Below are 21,801 nucleotides of genomic sequence, written 5' to 3' on the forward strand. Positions count from 1 at the left end.
CAACACAGGGTCTTCTCTTCTCTGGAGTTTTCCACGACCAATCTTTTCTGAGCTACCATGTGCCTTTCAAGCACTATCTTGATTTACTTTTTTAATTTTAAGAATAATTCTTAGTTTTTTCATTAGAAACAGTGGCTAGTTATAAAGAAATATCAGAGTGATGGTTTAATGAAAGAGATGGAGAAGAAAGGGCCTAAAGTGAGGATGGTTTTCAACCCAGGATACAATACACTGTTACAAAAATGAACCCCCAAGGAAAAGAGGGATGCCCATTTTTATGGGCAAGGAGGAGGGAAAATAGTCATTTTATTTCAGTATTATATTGTGTTTTATCATGATGTTTGTACCCATTTACCTCGGTGAACAAGTGTCTGGTCTTATGTTAGTAGTAAAGGGACAAGTCTCCATTCGATTCCATTACTTCAGTCCCCGCCCCCCAGATGCACCTGCAGACCAGATCTGTAACCGCTGCTGTTATTGAGCCATGCCAGAGTGCCACCTCTCAGTTCTAAAGTTATCTAATATCAGCAGTTTCAAAAAATTTTTTTCATTTAGTGCTTCAAAATAGTAAAGCAATATTAATTTCATGTCATTTCAGCCTGTAGTTTCTTAAATCCTTTCAAAGTTGAAATTCCAAATTGGATTGCTAGCCACTGTTATGAGTAGGGTCCTACTGTGTGAAACTGCCCTGCTGTTTGTCTGTGTCAAAAATGATTGAATAGCAGCGGTTTGACATGGTTCAACCTATAGTTTATTTTTTTTCTTCTAGAATCTTTCATATACACATAAGCATGTATATAGTTGTGTCCTTTATTTAAAAAAAGAACTACAGTATATCTGGTGTTGCTTTTCATGCCCATACAAAGAGAGCTCTCTCCTTTTATGTTGCTGTGTATTATTCCATGTGTTCTCTTGTGTGGGTGCGCTCCTAGAAGCCTTGTGTTCTACAGCCAAACGCAAGCAATGTAGGTCCCTTACTAACCACACACAGGCTTCTCACCTTCCAAGGCTGTCTCTCTCTCTCTCTCTCTCACACACACACACACACACACACACACACACACACACAAATATGTCCACAGAAATAATACACATAGTGTGTTTTTGAGTGGCTAAAGCAAGTTATAAAACAGAATTTCAGAATCACCTCCTTTCTAAAAGGAAAGCTATGTGAATAAATGTATAAGCATAGAAATAAATCTGGAAGAATATTAGTCAGCTATGACAGTGGTTATCCTTAGAAAGTGAGAGTCTGATTTTCGTCTTTAAATGTACCTATTTCTTTTCCCTTGTCATTATATACATATATAAATGCACATACACACATAAAACATGCATACAGGTATGTGTAGTTAAGTTATAATAGTTTCAGCCTAACTGATGTAAGCTGTGCTTACTACTAGGTGTCTTGGGTGTAAGCTGAAGATTTTGAAGTAGAAAACACGAAGCAAAGCGCAAGGTGAAACATGTGGAGTCCCGCTAGCCTGAGGTGACCTGGAGAAACTTCCTTGGCAGCACATCGAGAATGCGTAGTGTTTTCCCGTTGGATTTAATGCATCTTTCATCTCCCCCCGGGCTGCTCTCATGGCCTCATTGCCCTAGCATTTTGGGGATCAGTATTACTGGAAATCCCTGGAGAAGGAAATGGCAACCTGCTCCAGTGTTCTTGCCCTGGAAATCCTATGGCCAGAGGAGCCTGGCGGGCTACAGTCCATGGGGTCGCAGAAGAGTTGGACACAGTGACTGAGCGCACATATTCGTGGAAATACTTAGACAACAATGAGTTTTATTGAATGGCAACATTGTGTGTGGTTAAGTTTGGATGTCACCTAACCTGGATTTCGGTCCCTGTCCTCTTCGGCTTGTCTTTTATGACCTAGGCAAATTCCCCTCCAAGCCTCATGAGTTTGGGTTAGTAAACTTCCACATGGCTTTTGCCAAGAACAAATGAGTTAATGGCTGTAAGCACCCAACATTTAGTGCATACTCAAGAATTTTAGCTAACATTTTCCTGAGGACAAATAGAGGGCTTCATATGTACTTTCTGTGTCTTCTGCTTTCCAAGAAAATGTAACTTAGTCATTTGTTTTTGGTTATTTTTGTCCAGCTTAGTAAGGAGACTTATTGGTTGCTACTTAAGGTCTTCATCTGGCAATTGATGATTTATATTGTTCAGGGGAAAAGAATGGAAGGGAGGAGAACAGGTAAATAGCTAGGAATCCAACAACCCTCCTTTCTCAGCTGGACTGGAAGGTGTTCCGAGCACAGTGCTCTAAATTTCCTGAGCTGTCAAAATGTCAGGCTTCCTCAGAAGTTTATGGAAGACAGCTTGATTCAGTATCTGATTACTTTTTGGTTCCTAAGGACAATAGTAGATGGTGGTCATATTTTTTGTTTGTTTATATAGGCAGAAATCTCAATCTGTAAATAATGCCTGAGGCCTGTGATTATGATATAAAAATGTTCTCTGCTTTACAGACTAAAGCAATTTGCTTTGACTTCTGTTGACATTGCAACTGAACTGGTCTTACTCACTTTGTAATTGAATTGCTGCAGACTTCCATTGACCTTTGTAAGTAGCAGAGGTGGCTCCTGGAGTGGTAACCTAATGCCTATTAGCTGCTGCTCTAGCATTGTAATTGGGTCTGTGTTTTATGTCATGTGATTAGAACACAGCTGATTCTCTCATCAGCTTTTCCCAGCTTACACTTTTGGCATATCTTAGCCATTCGGTGGCTTTTCAGGCAAGCGTTATGTTCCATTTGTAACATCTTCAGGCAGTAGAAAATAAAATCTGCTTTATAATTGTATGGAAATTTCATTACATCTTTTCGTGCCTTAATGTCACAGGGGTTTACTTTTACTCTGATTTGTGTGTCGGTGGGGAAGATGCATCTCTATGTGTACTTTTGTCTTTTTGACTTTGGGGACTAAGGGTGGGAGGTTATTCCATTAGAGTCACATTTCGCTTTTTTAGACACTGTTTCAGATAAATTATATTGCCGCAGTGAATTTTTCTTAGCTAGACCCTGACTGTCATTAATGTGCATGTTATTAAGTTTATCGTGGTTCCCATTGCGGTTTGTTCTGTTCCATGAGGCCTGATGGAACAAGAGGAACTGGGACATCTTGCCCCCCTGCCCAGCGTGACACTGCATTGACTTGCAGCAGAGCCAAGAATTGGGGTCAGTGGGGCTGTAGGAGCCTTTCTTTCCGCTTGACAGTTAGAGCCGGTCTCTCAGTGCACCTTTCACTGCTGAGAAGTGAAATTAGCGTTCTTTCCTTAATGGACAGTTGGCTGGGTTCGTTTCTTATAGTCCCCTCCCTTTCTTTCCCTAATGGAAGACTTAAGATAGATTTTCTAATCAGAGAATCCAGACTGTTTTCTCATAGTAGTCGTTTACTACCTGCTGATCTATGCATAGCAAAGGAGAATTCCCTTTGCAGGGGAGGGTTGGATTTGCTCTTTTTGAAGAAATGTATCCCATCATATTAGCAATTATAAAAGTTTAATTTTAAATTCAAACTTTGAGTTTCCTATTCTGTCTTTATTATTCTAATTAGTTTAAGAAAGAAATTGCATGTATGTGCGCGTACACATGGAGTTGTGTACACTTTTATGTACACATGCATGTGTGTACATGTATGTGCACGTACACATGGAGTTGTATACACGTTTGTGTACACATGTATGTGCGTACATGTATGTGCATGTACACACGAAGTTGTGTGTACTTTTGTGTACACATGTATGTGTGTACATGTACGTGGATGTACACATGGAGTTGTGTACACTTTTGTGTACACATACATGTGTGTGTACACTGTTCCAGTTAATTAAAGCTAATGAATAAGATGTGACTCTTTTGGCCTATGTTTTGAGAAGGATAAGAATACTGGGCTGAAAACTATGTCAGCTTTAATTTTTGTCTTGCTTTGGACGTCTTTTTCTCTCTGTTGATCTTACCTGTGTAATGCCACTATTGACAGTGTCTCATAAGGCAAGTTCTCTTGATTCCTTGGCCATTTTAGTTGATAGGGACTGGCATATGCAAAGCTGTGAAGGCAGTGCTGGGTTTTCTTTGGCTCTTAGGTGTTAATGGAGTCTGGGACCTGATTCTGTCACTTCTCAGCCGTGCTGCTCACAGACTACTCTGCTGTACACTGGTCATTCCATGTGTATGCTGCAGCTTTTAGTTCTAGAAGCTCATAGAACTTCACTGAGGCTCTGGGTGAGTGTTTAAGTAGGTTATGAAGAAACAGGCCTGTTCACTTTTTTTCACCACCAAAGAGTGGACCACTTGATAAAACCAGTCTTAGACAGTCCAGTTAGGTAAGACAGGCTGTTCTATGTTATTGGAATGTACATAGCCTTTTCCCATTTCAGTCTCACAGTAAATTTGGATATCTGGTCACCCTCGTATCTGCATGTTAGTTGTTACCGTGGTGCTAGCACTAAGGACCAGGTGCAAAACCAAAATGCTGGACAGAACTGTCATCCTCGCTTTGGAGCAGTAGCTGCGCTCCAGCTGCTGCTGTGGAAGTCACGCTCCTTTACCCAGAGATGGAACCCTTGAAGCTTCCGTCGTTTACAACAGTCGCACCCAGTAATGTGAAAGCAACGAGACATTACGCTGTCCTTTCAAGACTGAGGTGGGAAGAGTAAGGCCGTGAATGACTCAGGTGTTCTTGGGTGTCCTTGTTAAAAGTAGAGTGATATCCTGGGTGGGTGAGTATTCTGATCCAGTGTGATAATTCTATGAGGTCTCAGTCCTCATGAGTTAAGTAGTATACTTTGACTTGTATTAACCACATTTCAGGGCTTCTGTGGTGGCGCAGCCGGTTAAGATTTTGCCTGCTTGAATTGACCAATCTAAGATTGATCCCTGGGTCAGGAAGATCTGCTGGAGAAGGAAACGGCAGCCCACTCCAGTATTCTTGCCTGGAGGAGTCCATGGGCAGAGGAGCCCGGCAGGCTGCAGTCCATGAGGTCCCAAAGAGGCAGACATGACTGAGCAACTAACACACTTTCACAACTGCATTTTGGGGGCTATCACTGCTTGGTGCCTGCTACTCGCCCTGTGGTGAAGTCATTAAAGGATGAAGTGTGGCTACATCCTTTGATGTCTGTCAGCCTTAAAACTACATCGTTAGTCCACATCCCATCTGTTACACTGGCCTTGTGAAGGTTGACAAGGGGATGTTTTTTTCTTTTCATTTATTTTTATTAGTTGGAGGCTAATTACTTTGCAATACTGTAGTGGTTTTTGCCATACATTGACATGAATCAGCCATGGATTTACATGTGTTCCCCATCCCGATCCTCTCTCCCACCTCCCTCCCCATCCCATCCCTCTGGGTCTTCCCAGTGCACCAGCCCTGAGCACTTGTCTCATGCATCCAACCTGGGCTGGTGATCTGTTTCACTCTTGATAGTATACTTGCTTCAATGCTATTCTCTCAGAACATCCCACCCTCGCCTTCTCCCACAGAGTCCAAAAGTCTGTTCTATACATCTGTGTCTCTTTTTCTGTTTTGCATATAGGGTTATCGTTACCATCTTTTTAAATTCCATACATATGCAGCAGACGAATGGATAAGGAAGCTATGGTGCATATACACAATGGAATATTACTCAGCCATTAAAAAGAATTCATTTGAATCAGTTCTAATGAGATGGGTGAAACTGGAACCCATTATACAGAGTGAAGTAAGCCAGAAAGATAAAGACCAATACAGTATACCAACGAATATATGTGTTTTTTTCTTTGACAGTGCTGGGTCTTCACTGCTCTGCACGGACTTGGCGTGGTTGTGGCGAGCGGGGGCTGCTCCTTGCGGCAGTGCCTAGGCTCCTCGCAGTGGCTCCTCTTGTTGCAGAGCGCAGGCTCGGGGTGCATGGGCTTCGTGTGGAGGCACACGGGTTCAGTAGTTGTGGCTCGTGGGCTCTGTAGTGGTATTTGTGGTGCTCGGGATTGGCTGTTCCGCAGCGCGTGGGAACCTCCCACACCAGGGCGCAAACCTGTAGCCCCTGCACTGGCAGGCGGACTCCCATCCACTGCGCCACCAGCCAAGTCCTGTTTTCTTTCTACTGTTCATATAGCTGAAGCGTCACACTGGCCCCTAGACAGAGCTAGCTTTATTTATGGAGGTCACGTCCATATTTGTTCAGCCTTAGGTTTTGTTTACAAGGTCAAGTCCAACTGCATTTTGAGTAAAGGGGAGGGTTTGGTTTATTCTACTTTACACTAGTCAGTGCAGTTTTAGAAACTAGTTTTTGACCTGATGAAATACGGCAACTCAGACTTCATTTTAGCAGAGTAAGAATGATTTAGTCAGAGTATCTGTGAAATGAGTTTGGGAGTACTGTTCCTGATACCAGGCACCCCTCTCCTCTTCAGGACACTGTATGTCCCGGGTGACCTTAGCAGGAAAGACCACTGTGGCTCGAAGGAGATTTTATTGATGTCATAATATCTACCACATGATGGAAACTAGGGCAGCATGACTATTTTCTGCTTAGTTCAAAGGTCATGTTTTGAACAGGCTTATATAAGTTAGCAAAACAAACAAAACTCACCTCCTGCAGCATTTCATCATCCCCTCCCAGTTTCAGCCTCTTCGCATTTAGCTTCATTACAACTGTCAGTCTGTCTGCTCCTGTGACTTGTACCCAGACATGTCTTTCCTTGGGGATAGCCTTTCCCAGTCTCCTCTGACGTGGCAGGTACTGCGTGCTCTTCAACTTCAGACGTAAAGCCTAAATGTTTGGCACCTGAGTCTTCCTTGGGTGCAGCATTATGAGAACACACACACCAAATGGACAGAGAAGATGTTGACACTCTAAGCAAGACATTATTGGTTAATATTGGGAAGCCCTGTTTAAAAGACAGAGAATGCAGAATGACCGGAGGATAATTGTGCTGCAGAATGACAGGAGGATGAATGAGTCCATGCACAAGGGGAGAGGGATTTGAGGCGTCTATTACCATGTCAGCTTTTCACCCCCTGCTGGGGAAGGAGTGCACCTAGTTTTGGTAGAAGCCACCCAGCGGTAGCCTGGCGGGAATACAGTCTGTGGGGTCACAAAGAGTGGGAAGTGACTGAGCATGCACACTCACGCATGCACACTCAAAAGTAAAACAGGTTATTTTAGCCTTGAGATTTATTTCTATATACGTAGGTAGTGAATTTTCATATGTCTGATTATATTTTCTAGTTAATTTCCATTGTGATTTTGGAGATTTTTTTCCCCCTACGGATGTCATACATTCCAATCAATAATAAAAATATCAGTTAAGAATATTAGTTTTTTACTTTAAGGAATAGCCTGTGTATATTAATTATAGTATACAAGTAATCCTTGTTGAGTGGGTACACTAAAATATAAAATATATCAAATAGATTTTAATCAATTCTATTTTTTAGAGTTTACTGTGACTGAATTTAACTTGACTATTCAGTCGTGATGATCCTTTCACTATCAATATTTAGGAAAATTGCCAATATTTTAAATATGGCATAGAAAATGTTCTGAATCTTCTTTTTTTCCCTAATATTTTAGAGCTTTAAAATTCTTCTTCTTGGTATTATTGTGCCATGTTTCACTAATTTTGATATGAAGTGTCTTTATCATTGAGTTCTAAATCTTTTAAAATTTCAATTACAATTCTCTTTTTAACCATATTTAGTTTAACAGCATATTGAAATCATAAAAATCTATCCTTTTATTAAGTTCTAAATATTTTACAATTTTGGCATGAGAAGAGAGTATGTATAATTTCATCCTTCAAAATATTTCCTTCAAAAACATTTTGTTCTTATAGAATATTTATCCTCCGTTTCTTTCAAAGTATGTGTGTACACATGTATGCATGTATAAAACAGAATGCTTGGCATTATTGATTACAGATACCTTTATTTCTCTCTCTTTTTGTCCTGTCTGATAGCATTGTCTGAGAAGAGGATGTTAAAATCTCCAGTTACAGTAGTTGATTTTTAAGCTTTTCTGTACAGTTCTATATGTTGCTTGAGGCATGTTGTTAGGTGTTCATCTCCTTGTTCCACGATCTTCCCCCTTATCAATGTAAAATGACCCTCTTTCATGTAGTTTACTGAGGTCATTAAGTTTATTTTGATTTATATTTGCCTAGTATCACTTTTTAATTTTCAACCTTTGTCTTTTTGCTTTAAGTGTCTTGTAGTCAACATATTATTGGATTTAAAAAATACATTGGAGAATCACTGCCTTTTAATTTGTGAGTTTAATGCATTTATATATATAACATACTACAGTTACAATTATATTAGGATTTCTGTGATTTTATAATTTTTACTTAATTATTTTTGATACCTTTTGCTTTTTAATTTTTTTCCTTTCCTCTTTTCTCTCTACTAAAGCAAGTGTTCTTCTGCTGTTTCCGCTAATGTATGTTCTGTCTTTGTTTCTAAGGTAGCTTTGAGATTTATAATCTCATTTATCTATTGGCTTCTTAAACTCGATGGCTGAGATGGTAAAGAATCTGCCCGCAATGCAGGAGACCCGGATTCAATCCCTGGGTTGGGAGATCCCCTTGAGAAGGGAATGGCTTTGCACTCCAGTATTCTTACCTGGAGAATTCCATGGACAGAGGAACCTGGCAGACTACAGTCCATGATCTCAAAGAGTTGGGCATGACTGAGGAACTTTCACTTTTCTTAAACTCAACCATGTTTCTCTCTCCATCTCTAATAAGACAAATAACTAATGAACTCTACATTTCCTTTCTGGTCTGCCCACCCCCATCATGTTGATATGATTCTAGGTTCTGGATCAATTTGGTTATTTTTTCTTTTTTCTTTTATCTTAAAGTTTTCAGAAGACAGCAGTAGACATTGAAAATCTCATAGTGGTTTGTTTATTTAAATATTTGAAAATTGTCTTTTAAGAGTATTATTGCTATAGCTTTTTATGTGCCAAATTTTGGGTGTTTGTATGTCTAATATGTTTATTATGCCCTCACATTTGAATGGCAATTTGAGTATACAGTTGTATGCTCAAAATTCTCCTCAGTACTTAAAAAATATTGTTGTGAATTCAGTTTTACTGTCGAGAACTCTGATGTCATTCTGGGTCTTTTTAAAAAATATCTTCCCTGTCAGGATGCTTTTTATTTTCTTCTCTGTATTTGATATTCTCAGATTTCTCAATAACGTATTTTATGAGCACCATTTTCTTTATTTTCCTGTTTGGTACTCTGATTCCTTTATTAAATAGATTGAAGTCTTTCGAGGTCTTTCAGATTCTTTAATTTGGAGGAATTGGTCATTATTTCTTTAAATATTTCTTCTTCTCAATGTAGTTCTTTTTCTGGGATCTGAATGTTGGCAGTTTCGCTTCTCTTTTATGCTACAGATCTCTAAATTGCTGAATTTTTGTTGAGTTTACTATCCTGGCTATCTTTGTGTTCTTAGAAATTGTAGGTATAAGCCCATTGTGAAGGAGGATTTTGTGTGTGTACCTGTGCTTAGGATGGTTTGGAGTCTCCTTCTCTTCCTCCTTTCTTTTTTCTGTTCCATTTCTGGCTTCGCCTTTATCGGGGTCTCCAGGTTGAACCGGGTGCTTTGGTTCAGAACCAGCTATTTCTCCTGTACACAACTCTCATTCCGGGGAGGGGAGCAGACAAGCTTATCAAATCCATTTCACAGGCAAGTAGGGCACTTGATCATAGATTTTTGGCCTTCATTTAGTGTGGTGTCTCCCAACCCCTAATTCTACACTGGGGAGCCCGGTTCTACCCCGAATCATGCCTGGTGTATTGTAGGTATGTTGGTCTAAGGACACCATGGGATTGAAACGTCTACTGGTTTCGCTGATTCTGATGGGTCCTGGAGCCAGTAGACTTCTGGCTTGAGCTCCCATTGACTTCTGAAACTATTTTCTTTTTATTTCTGTTTCACAGAAATGTGAAGCAAATTTTCGAGTACAAGTTTATTTTTAAAAAATAAAAAAGAAATCATTTCATATTTGTTGTTTTGGGTATATGTGGGAAAAAATGGGTTTCCTTTTAAAATTTCATTGTCTTCTTGACTGAAAATTTCCTGACTGATCTTTATTGTTAAAGTGTTACTGTTGCTATAAGTATAGTTAGTGTTGCTATAAGTACAGTTACTTTGTTCTCAATAAATCTTTCTTTGATTCTCGTGACTAGGTGCTTGATATTTAGGAGCATCTGAGTTTATTCTGATCTGTATTGTATAAGTGTTAATTAACTGTGTTGTTGTAAGTACAGTTACTTTGTTCTCAATAAATCTTTCTTTGATTCTTGTGACTAGCTGCTCAATATTTAGGAGCATCCAAGTTTATTCTGATCTGATGGAAGGGGTGTTTATGTGCCAGGGAAGCTATGGAGGGAATCTGCTGTTGTCTTCCATTTAACCAAACGTGTAACTGTGGGGTTTGTCAAGAGTTAAGTTCAACTAATACGTTAGCTCTTTTTTTTTTTTTTTTTTGCTTTCTTTCTTTCCTCTTTTCTGTCCATTTTCCTTCTCTTTCTTACTTCTGCTAATTCATCAGCCAGGATGTTTGAGAGGGGGGGACGTGGACCAGCCTTACTAGTGCAGATAGCCTGTCTCTGAGGAATAATAGAAACTGTCTACAGTTTCAGCTCGTACCCAAACATTCTAGGCTAAGTAGAAAACAGCTGGAAGGGGATTCAAAGGGAACCATCTCTGACTTCTTAACAATTAGGAAGTGTATTTGAGAGGCGGACAAAGAAGAAATGAAGAAAATGGGAAGGATAACTCTGAGCCTCTTTCCCTCCAACAATGCAACAGCAGTTCTGTTTAAGTGAAATTAGCAGAAGATGAGTGGAGAGTTTCACCTTGTCATCATCAGAACAAGAAAGTTCAACTGACTAAAGTTGATCGGTATATTAAAATATAGGAGATAAACATCCTCTGTGTTGTTGACTGTGGTAGAATTATAGAGTTCTTCTTCCCTCCTCCTGCTCGATTCTCTGCCAGTCATTGAAGATTGTTTTAGTTGATCATGAGAACAAAGCACAAAGCACTTATGCACGTGCTCAGGGTGATAAAGAAATCAGAATAAGTAATGAATCTATTGGGTTGCCCCAAAAAGTTTGTTTGAGTTTTTCCAGAAGCCGTAACAGAGAAACTCAAATGAACTTTTTGGCCATCCCAGTAGCTGGCATGAAAGGCATGTCTTTGTGAATATTTTTTTGGTCCATTTTTAAATGTGAGTCTATGTCTAGGGGGAAGTCCTGAATACTTACAACACTTCTCTCTGTTTACCAGAATAACAGCAATAAACACCACCACCACCAATAAGGAGAAGCCTGCTCCTTCCTCTAAAGTTCCTCCAGGGTTCTCTTCCATTTTTACATCTTCTCCTTTGCTCTCTCCATCCAATGCCATGACTTCAACTCTACCCAGGTCCATCTCACATCAATGAAACTGTCTCAGACCTCTCTCCAGGGCTCTGGAGCTGTTTAACCAGATCCCCTGGATCTTTTACTAATCCCTCAAACCTAACATGTCCACAACTGGTTTTATTTATGTCCCACACCCAACTCACTTGCTCCTTGCTTTTCATCCCCTATTTCAGTGGATAATTCTACATTCACCCAGTTATCTAAGGCAAGAACTTGAGGGTAGTGAGCCTTGTACAGCGTGTCCTCTACATATGAATGAGTTGTGTTCTGAGAACATATTTGTAAGTCCAACAAAGTTAGCCTAGGTACTTAACCAACACAGTCAGCTATATAGTACAGTGATGTAATAGGTTTATCATAACTTTCACACAAATAACACATTAAAAAATAGACACAAAAAGTAAACCATTTCTAATCTTTCAGTAGAGTACCTTGGGAAGTACAGTAGTACAGTACAAGAGCTGGCATACAGGGGCTGGCATCAGGAAGCGTTATGGGCTAGGGGAGGGAGAAGAGGTGGGAGATGGTGCAGCTGAAGGACTCTCAGCAATACGAGACAGAGGGCAAGCTGCAGTCTCACTCAGGCCTGACGCTGATGGAACTCACATTTGCATCTTTGAAAATTCACACCTTGAAGGGTCGTATGTCCGGGACTTACTGTGTGTAAGCAGAACCTCAGCAAATTGAAGAAAGAGGATGACCGATATCTGTGACTTGAAAAGGGAGAGGATAATCCTCAGAAACTGTGTGCAGATTTTATAACAGGAATACTCTGAGGTTTGTAGGTTTTTTCCCTTGTTAATTCCTGGAGGTATTGGCTTTGCAATATCATGATCTCTTCTCTGGCAGTGAGTCCACAGTCAGTATTTCCTGAAGCCTCCTGATTTGCCTTGCATTTCCTTGTGTTCCGTAAGGGTTACCGAGACGAGAGGCGGTCTCCACCCTCAGAAGACGTGTAACAGTGGCGGGGAGCTAAAACCAGGTTGTGGAAGCATTGACAGTGCAGTGTAAACTTGACTGCGGCTTGCTGTTGTGAGAGAGGAGAGAACAGGCAAAAAACGTGGTTGGCAAGAGCTTATGGAGAAGGTGGGGATTAATCTGGGGGTTGTGAGGAAGTCATTCTCTCTTCTAGATGCTGGTGGTTCTAGTGCCTTTCTCATCTTGGAGTCTGTTGCTAACGAAAGCCCTTCAGCACCATTCTGGTTCACGTGCCCAGCTCAGCCTGGTTGCTTACCTGGTTGGTGACGTGTCTGTCTGGAGATGCCTGTTGACGGGTAGCACCTAAGCAAGGAAGTGGTGTGACACTCTGCAGAAGTGCAAGGTGAAAAATGATGAGGGTGTCTGACCTTAATTCTCAAGTACAAGTGAGATTTAAAGTCTTTACTCCCGATATTGTCGAACACAGAATTTTTTAAAGCTTTATCATTTTCCTACTGTTAATAGTTACAAAGAAGTCATTTGGTGTTGGTAAACTAAAGTTTTAGAATATTTAACTTTTCATGCCTGATATTAACGTTTCCTCAAATTCAGTGATTCTTAAGTAGAAAAGCTCTTTCCTAAACAGTGAGAAAGAAGGGAATTTTGAGGGAGCTCTTTGATCAGTTTGTGTACGCCTGTGCCCTTGTATCAGTATTTTTTTTTCACTTGAGGGTTCAGATTGCCACCATTTGGCCAGAAGGAAGGGAGGAATTCTCTTACTGGCGTGTGATTTAATATGTTGGGTGACAGTGTGTGCTGGGCCAGTCTGCTTGGGGACAGAATCTCAGACGCTGGTGATGAGCTGGTGTCTGTGGTTGTGCGAATATTTCAGGCATATACCTTTTGGAAGGAACTTGGGACCTTGGGCTCCACTTCCTCAGGCTCCTTCTCATTGTCAGCTTTCTCCTTGTAGGAATGAGGAGAGAGTAAAAGGCCCGCTTGCTGCTTTCGCTGGGTCAGGCCCTGCCCTGGAGACAGGGCCCGTGGCCCAGAGAGCAGAGGGCCAGCACCCAGCCTCCTGCCGCCAGGAAGCTGCTGGCGTGTGACCCACTGTGGAGGTTACCCCGTCCTACTGCAGACCTGGTCACCGTTTGCACCTTCTAGCCAAACCCCGAATTAGCAGCTGTCATGCCAGAAAACATTTCAGAGTTTGCTTTAGACTCTGTGCTGTGGTTACACAAGAGGCCGTCCTAATTTTAAAGGGAGTGGTTGCCCAGGATGCCTGAGTGTTACCCGGAAGGGCCGGGGAAAAGCTGGAGCTCCAGGTCTCATTCGCAGAAAACTGCATGGATGGAGCTCTCCGGGCACAGAGGGAGAAGCAGCCTTTGCTGCAGACTGGACTGTATCCCAGAACGAAAATAACCCAAAAGGAAATCACAGAAATCTAGCAGTGGGTTTCGGTTCATTTGCCTGAAAATGAGCCCTTCTCTTCGGGGCTGAATTATCCCAATTAGCTAAATGTGTTTGTGGTGAAGGGCTGTAGGAAAAGAAAATTCACTGGAAGAGGAAGCGTATGGTATTCTGGTTTTTTAAGAAAAATTTTATTGGGGTATAGTAGCTTTACATTGTTGTTAGTTTCTGTTGTACAGCAAAGCGAGATGCTGTCCATATATCCCCTCCCTCTTTTTTTGGATTTCCTTCCCAGTTAGGTCTTCACAGAGTGTTGAGTAGGGTTCCCTGGGCTAAACAGTAGGTTCTCCTTAATTATCTATTTTATACATAGTATCAGTAATGTACATAGATCTCCCAATTCATCCCCCTCCTCCCTCCCCCTCGGTATCCACATACTCACTCTCTATGTCCATGAAGTATTCTGGACTGTGTGTTTGTGAATGGGGGGAGAGAACAAGGCTTTTATAGAGGGACTTTGCTTAGGGAGAAGACCTGCCCACAGAGATCACGTTCACCTCTTGCTCATTGTATCTCCTTCCCCAACCATGCGTTAAAGAAAGAAAAATCTCAGAAAACTCTTCCTCTCTGGAGTCTTCTGCACGGGACCATTCATCCTGCTCAGTGCTTCCTTAAGGGATCCCTTCTTCCAGTCATCACCATCTCTGATTCCTTCTTGCCTGAATTCTGCTTTTCCAGATCTTCGCTCCTCAGATCCTTTTAGCCTTAGTTGTCAGCTGGGTCAGAGTTAAGTAAAAATTTTTTACACAGTCAGTTTTCAAGGTTAGTATTTTGGGAGTGAGCCTGATCAGAGGCCAGGGATTTTGCTTGTGCTCCATGATGAGTAGAGCTGAAGTCTGTGTAAGATGCTTTTCTGAGAGTGGGTTCCTGGCGTTCATACATCCTCTGTTTCTGGGACTTAGGCCTGAGGAGGAAGGAAGCTTTAATCAGCTGGAAGCTGTTTGTGGCTAGGGTGTGACCTTCCACATTGCGTGTCATCTGCTGCCATGGCAGTTTGTTGAGCAACTCTCATGACCCATTATTTATAAACATCAAAGCCAAGTCATTGCCGTCTTAATAGAAAGTTGCTGCCTCTGGAAGGCACCCTTGAGTGGTTACGATTTAATGGGGTCCATGACTTTGGCCGAAGGGGCCAAGCTGTGATGTGGGCTGACAGTACCATGGAGGTGAGGAGACCAGTTGAGAGAGACAGAAGCTCTTCTGAGCTCCTCCCCACCTTCTGCATTTTCTACCCAAGCTCATAATGTGTACAGATGATACTAGACATATTTCACTAAATGGTCCTCTGTGAGTGAGAAAATCATGGAACCCATTTAAGAAATGCTTCCTCTGTTTGAGTGTAAATTCGTCTCCTGGGGCTTCCCTGGTCTGGTGGTTGAGTGGTTAAGAATCTGCCTGCCAATGCAGGAGATAGGGTTTGATCCCTTGTCTGGAGGAGCCCATGTTCCACAGAGCCACTAAGCCTGAGCATCACGACTCTTGAGCCTGTGCTCCAGAGCCCAGGAGCTGCAACTGCTGAAGCACCTGGAGCCAGCGCTTCACAGCCAGAGAAGCCGCCTCAGCAAGGAGCCCGTGAATGAAGAGGCGTTCCGCTTTCTGCAGCTCGAGAAAGCCTGTGTGTAGCAACAAAGACTCAGTGCAGCCAAATAAATAAATAAATCTTAAAAAAAAGAAAAAAAAAAAGTCACCCCCTGCAGTCACTACCTGGGCGTAGTTCTTGTAGAACATCTTCATGTTCACCAGGAAATGGAAGTTTCTCCTTGTCCACAATTTAATCAGTTGGGCTGTTAAATTGTAATCTAAGATTTCAGCTCAGAAAACAAGGTCCCTTGCAAGTTGTTGAATTTATGTGGTGAGTGGTGATTGGCAGTAGCTTGAAGAGTCATCATGTGGCTGGAAAGAAAGAGGCTGGACCTGGCAGGGCTGGTGCGCTGCTCTGGACTGCTCTTGAGGTTATCACTGATTTATGACTGTGCTCCTTAGAGACCAGGAAGTCATTGTGGCCGCCATTAAGGCTTTTATCTTCCGTCTTGATCTGATTTTGATTATTGCTTTTTTTTTTTTTCTTGTGGGGAAAACACTCCTCATTTTGTATTATCTGTGATTTATTTTAAGCATCTTTGGTTTAAAAAAAAAACAAAAAACAAAGAAAATCCCTGAAGACAGGGCACCAAAATCCTCTCAGACTGTACTGTAAATGTAATTTTGGATATAATTGGATCGACTCATCAAGTGAGGGCATGTAGTTATTAGTGGAGTTGTTTTTTCCTCCTCTGAGCTTTTGTTTGAAAGTTGATGCCTTTTCCTCCTCCCTAGGTGACCATCCCAGTCTTCCTAAGGAGGACACCCCTCCCAGCAGCCTGGACTCACTTTCCTCGCCGTCTCCCACGACTGCCACCGCCCTTGGGCCCCTTGGACCAGACAGGAACCACCTGCTTGCGGATGGGGGCGGCTGCGGGGACTGGGCATCCGCCGCGTAAGTAGCTGCGCTGCTCTGTTTGGTGCGGAGGGAAGGGGCGCAGTGATCTTTATTTTGAAGTTTTATGTGCCAGGTCAGTCCTATAGCCTTAAGTCTCAGGACCCTTGTTCTCTTAATCTGCGGGGATGCCAAAGAGAAGAGGGTCCATAAACCAAAGGTCAGAGGGTCTGTGTGTTTCCAGTATGGAAGGGGTGGGTGGATGCTATTTCAAATCTGTTTTAAGTTCAGTTTGTGGAAGTTTGGGGTTGCACAAAGGAAGTTTGTTATTGTCCTGCTCGGGAGGTTTTCTCATCAGTTACCGCAAACTTTTAGGAAGACGAAAATGCTTGCCTTGTGATCAGTAGACTTTTAAGTTTTCTATAGGATGATATCTTAAAGATAGGAATTTTTATGAGCTTCATGCTAGTGTCTTACTCTGTTTACTCTGTGTGATCATGTATAATCGACAATTGATGGATGAAATATCTGATTTTGTCTTCTCAGTTTGGTTTACTGCCAGGCATATGCAGATGGTCATATGTATTAGGGCAAGCAATTCTGATACAAACAAACTACTACGTACGGCCCTGGTTTGACGACTTGACGGTGTGTCTTTCTCTGCTTCCTGAAGTTGTGGAGTAAATGCAGATCGGTGGTGGTGTGAAACATCAGATTTCAAACAAATGCTCAGAGAGGGGAAAATAAAACAACTCCACCAATAATTACATGACATTACTTGATTAGTCAATCAAATGGCATCCAAAAATACATCTGTAATTCAACCTGAGAGTGTCTGGGTGTCCTGCCTTTAAAGTTAAAAAATTTTTTAAAAAAAATCAAAGTTGCTTAAAATAAGTCGTAGATAATGATGTCATTTGACCCTAGCTGAGCATTCTTGGGACTTTAAATGGAATTGAAAACTATTCCTCACAGTACTTGGCTTTTTATAGTTACTGCTGGATTCACATGAAATCATTATGAACTTATTAAGTATTAAAAGAGGCAGGGACAAATCTGGTGTGTTATTCTAAAATTTGGGGGTGACCTGAAGACTTTCAAAATCTAACTGAAAATCCAGGTGGAACTCAAAATATGGGTACATGTTCTCCAGAGGAGTTTTTCCCCCCACCCCAGATCGTCACATATGTTTATATATTTAAATGCTGAAGACTGTGTTGTGGATTTAAATTACATGTTACTCAAATGGGCTTATCATTTTTACTACTCTCTTTTAAAAGTAGGAATAATTTTTCACTTTTGTGCTACAAGCAAAAGAGACAGTGGCCACATAGGAATCCTGGATCTGTAACGCAGGGCACTCTAGCGGTGGGACTTGGGGTGTGTTTGTGTGTGTGTGTGTGTGTGTTTCAAAGCACAAACCAGGCTTGCAATCTTGCCAGTAACCGCCCAGTTCGTGGACAGCGGTGTGGTCAGTCCTTCCATGTGCTTCTGTGGAGAAGTAGCATTCTGAGCCACATTGCAGCCCTCGGTCAGTTCATAGCACGTCCACTGCTGAAACATGAAAACCTTGATATTTTTGGCTGTCAATCAAATGTGGAGTGAATCCCCCAGCTTCTTCTTCATACAGATTAAAAAAAAAAAAAAAAACTTTAGTCTTTATTTATCGGCTTTATGTCTCAGGCCAGGCCATGCTCAGCATGTGGGATCTTAGTTCCCCAACCTTTGCTCCGAGCATAGGGAGCACAGAGTCTTAACCCCTGGACCAGCAGGGAAGTCCCCATATGCATCTTAAAGTGTCACAGAAGGTAACTCCAACCTTGAGAGGCCTGAAAAGAACAGGGCAAAATAAGTAGTTGAATCCAGTCTGGAAAGGAGATTTTTGTTATAATTGACACTTCCTGCTATTTGAAGAACTTGATCTTTTCCCCTGGGCACTGGACAAAACTCATCTCTCTCTTACAAATGTAGAATGTTTCCTGTGTATCTTTTAAAGGTTTTACTTGTAAGCATGTTTCAGTCTAGATTTCTCATTAAGTTGGGGAGTGCTTCTCCTACTTGAGCCCAGTGAGGATCCTCTGCAGGACTTGCGAAGCCCATAGAGCTGGACGCCCCCCCCCCCGCCCCCCCGCCCAAGAGTGATGCTTAGGGTTAGAGGGGAGCCAGAAAATGTGTATTTCTAATGTATTTCCTGATGATGCTGGCAAACGGTGATATAACCTCCTGCCTGCCCCTCCCCCCATGGTTCTAGGCACATGGTGATGTACATCTCTGAGGATTCTAGTTAAGAGAAGTGACAGCGCATAGTACTTCCTTTTTTTTCTTTTCTCTTCCTAGGATTGTGTGTGTGCTCTCTTCAAGCAGCCCCTGGGTGCTCACTGCAAATGCTGATTCCCTCTGCCTGAAATGTCTCCCTTCCTTTTTGCTCAAGACAATCCTGACCTGTCTTCAGGGTGTAATTTAGTTTTCACTTTTGGGAAGCCTTCTCAAGTATTCTGGTCTACTGGAGGGTTCAGAATTATACGTTTCTCCGTCTCTGCCCAATACTTGATGTTAGGAAATGATTCCCTAGTTGATGTTGTTCAGTTGCTAAGTCATGTCCGACTCTTTGTGACACCATGGACGTCATGCACACCAGGCTCCTCTGCCCTCCACTGTTTCCCAGAGTTTGCTCAGATTCATGTCCATTTCTCCTTTTGCCTTCAGTCTTTTCCCAGCATCAGGATCTTTTCCAATGAGTCAGTTTTTTGAATCAGGTGGCCAAGTATTGGAGCTTTAGCTTCAGCAGCAGTTCTTCCAAAAAATATTCAGGGTCTATTTCCTTAAGGATTGACTGGTTTGATCTCCTTGCAGTTCAGTGGACTCTCCAGGGTCTTCTCCAGCCCACAGTTCAAAAGCATCAATTCTTTAGTGTTCAGGCTCTTTTATGGTCCATCTCTCACATCCACACATGACTACTGGAAAAACCGTGACTTTGACTATGTAGATCTTTGTTGGCAAAGTGATGTCTCTACTTTTAAATACGCTGTCTGTTTGGCATAGCCTTTCTTCCAAGGAGCAAGTGTCTTTTTATTTCATGGCTGCAGTCACCATCAGCAGTGGTTTTGGAGCCCAACAAAATACAGTCTGTCACTGCTTCCACTTTTTTCCCACCTATTTACCATGAAGTGATGGGACCAGATGCCATGACCTTAGTTTTTTTGAGTGTTGAGTATTAAGCCAGCTTTTTCATTATCTGCTTCCACCCTTATCAGGAGGCCCTAAAGTTCCTCTTCACTTGCTGCCATTAGAGTGGTTTCTGCCATTTTGCATTATGTACTCTGCATAGAAGTTAAATAAGCAGGGTGACAATATACAGCCTTGTCATACTCCTTTTCCAGTTTTGAACCAATCAGTTTTTCCATGTCCAGTTCTAACTGTTGCTTCTTGACCTGCATACGGGTTTCTCAGGAGGCAGGTAAGTTGGTCTGGGATTCCTGCCTCTTTAAGAATTTTCCACAGTTTGTTTTGATCCACACTGTCAAAGGCTTCTGAATAGTCAATGAAGCAGAAGTAGATATTTTTCTGAAATTCCCTTGCTTTCTCTGTGATCTGGTGGATGTTGGCAGTTTGATCTCTGGTTCCTCTGCCTTTTCTAAATCCAGCTTGAACATCTGGAAGTTCTCAGTTCATGTACTGTTGAAGCCTAGCTTGAAGGATTTTGAGCATTACGTTGCTACCATGTTAAATGAGAGCAATTGTGTGGAAGTTTGAACATTCTTTGGCATTGCCCTTCTTTGGGATTGGAATGAAAACTGACCTTTTCTAGTCTTATGACCACTGCTGAGTTTTCCAAATTTGCTGGCATATTGAGTGCAGCACATTAATAGCATTGTCTTTTAGGATTTGAAATAGCTCAGCTGGAATTCCATCACCTCCACTAGCTTTATTCATAGTAATGCTTCCTGAGGCCCACTTGACTTCACACTCCAGGATATCCAGCTCTAGGTGAGTGACCACACCATCATGGTCATCTGGGCATTAAGAGCTCTCTTGTACAGTTTTTCTGTGTATTCTTGTCACCTCTTGTTAATGTCTCCTGCTTCTGTTAGATCCTTACCATTTCTGTCCTTCATGCCCATCCTTGCACGAAGTGTTCCCTTGATAGTTCTGTTAACCCTTAACTTTCCTTGTTGTCTGATAGTAGTATGTGTGTGTGTCTGCATCAATATCTCCATCTGCCTGCCTGCTTATTTGTCTCACTCAGTTCCAGCTGCTGTAACAAAACTACTTTGATTGAGTGGTTTTATGAGCAGCAGGAGCTTAATGCCCACGGTTTTGGAGGCTGGAAGTCCAAGTTCAAGGTATCAGCCTGGCTGGGTCCCAGTGGGAGACTGCTTCCGGTGAGCAGACCGCTCAGTTATCCTGTAACTCATGTGATGGAGAACAGAGAACAGCAACGGATTCTCATGGGTCTTAGAGGGACACTAATCCCTTTCAGGAGGATTCTACTCTCATCTCATCCTAATTTCCTCCTAGAGGCCGCAACTCCTAATGCTGTCTCATTATAGGGAGTAGGGTTTCAACATGTAAATTTTGAGGGGACACAGACATCAGGCTCATAATACTGTCCAGTTTTTCCCTCACTCCAAGATCAATCATAAAATTCTCGATAGTAGAAATTGGGTCTGAGAACTTTTTAGTGATAACGCGTTCATGTTCTTGGTTGTGTCTGACTCTTGACAATCCATCGGACTGCCCACCGGGCTCTTCCATCCATAGGATTTTTTAGGCAAGGATACTGGAATGGGTAGCCATTCCCCACTCCAGGGGATCTTCCTGGCCCAGGGATCAAACCCAGGTGTCCTGAATTGCAGGCAGATTCTTTACTGTCTGAGCCTCCAGAGAAGCCCAAGTGATATTGAGATAGTTATTAATAGATATTTTATTTTCCATTTTAATTAATTCATATTTATAAAGATGCTTTCCTTGTGTTAGTCTCACTTCTTTCTCTATATCTTTGAATGTCTCTCAGGCAAATGTTTGATTTGGTTTCCATCTTTCTTCCTTATAAAGATTTAAAACTCTTCCTCTGGGAATTCAGCAGAATTCATCTTACCATTTTCTCTTTGTGTAGCATTTTTCTTCATTTTCTTAGCATTTATAAATTTAGTTTTTGTATGTATGTGCTTTTCTTTTCATTTCTTTAAAAAATTACCTATATGTACTAGCTGTACAGTATCAGTTATAGTAGGATCTGAGTAAATTTGATGATTAAAATCCGTTTTAATAAAACCAAAGCTGTGGTGGGGCCTTTAAAACTCTACTCAGAGCCTGAAAGAGGAGACACAGCCTGGTCTGCCTGGTTTTAATCTGGAGCGATGACTCTGTGTTTCAAAAGCTACACTTGCCTTATCTGAGGTCTTGTAAAATGAAGCCCAAATGTATGTGGATCACATGGGAGCCCAGTGGCTCTATTGTAGAGAAATGCCGTGATCCTCGCCACCAGAAAGCAGCTTTACACAGGAAAACCTACAGTAGCTGATATTCTGGTGTAGGCAGTGTGTAAATACAGCTGTAGCCTCT

At 41.8% G+C, this 21,801-nt stretch overlaps 1 protein-coding gene across 3 annotated transcripts in view; it reads left to right on the forward strand.

Moving 5' to 3' along the window:
* ARHGAP10 (Rho GTPase activating protein 10) overlaps positions 1-21,801 on the forward strand; it is a 357,872-nt gene that overhangs the window by 314,436 nt on the left and 21,635 nt on the right. For all 3 annotated transcript variants that reach the window (XM_065904301.1, XM_065904302.1, XM_065904299.1), the window contains one exon: positions 16,137-16,296. In XM_065904301.1, the coding sequence (XP_065760373.1) occupies positions 16,137-16,296 (160 nt within the window). The remainder of the gene's footprint in view (positions 1-16,136; positions 16,297-21,801) is intronic.

This window comes from Muntiacus reevesi, chromosome 13 (genome assembly GCF_963930625.1).
Source record: "Muntiacus reevesi chromosome 13, mMunRee1.1, whole genome shotgun sequence".
In the NCBI taxonomy this organism is placed as follows: Eukaryota; Metazoa; Chordata; class Mammalia; order Artiodactyla; family Cervidae; genus Muntiacus; species Muntiacus reevesi.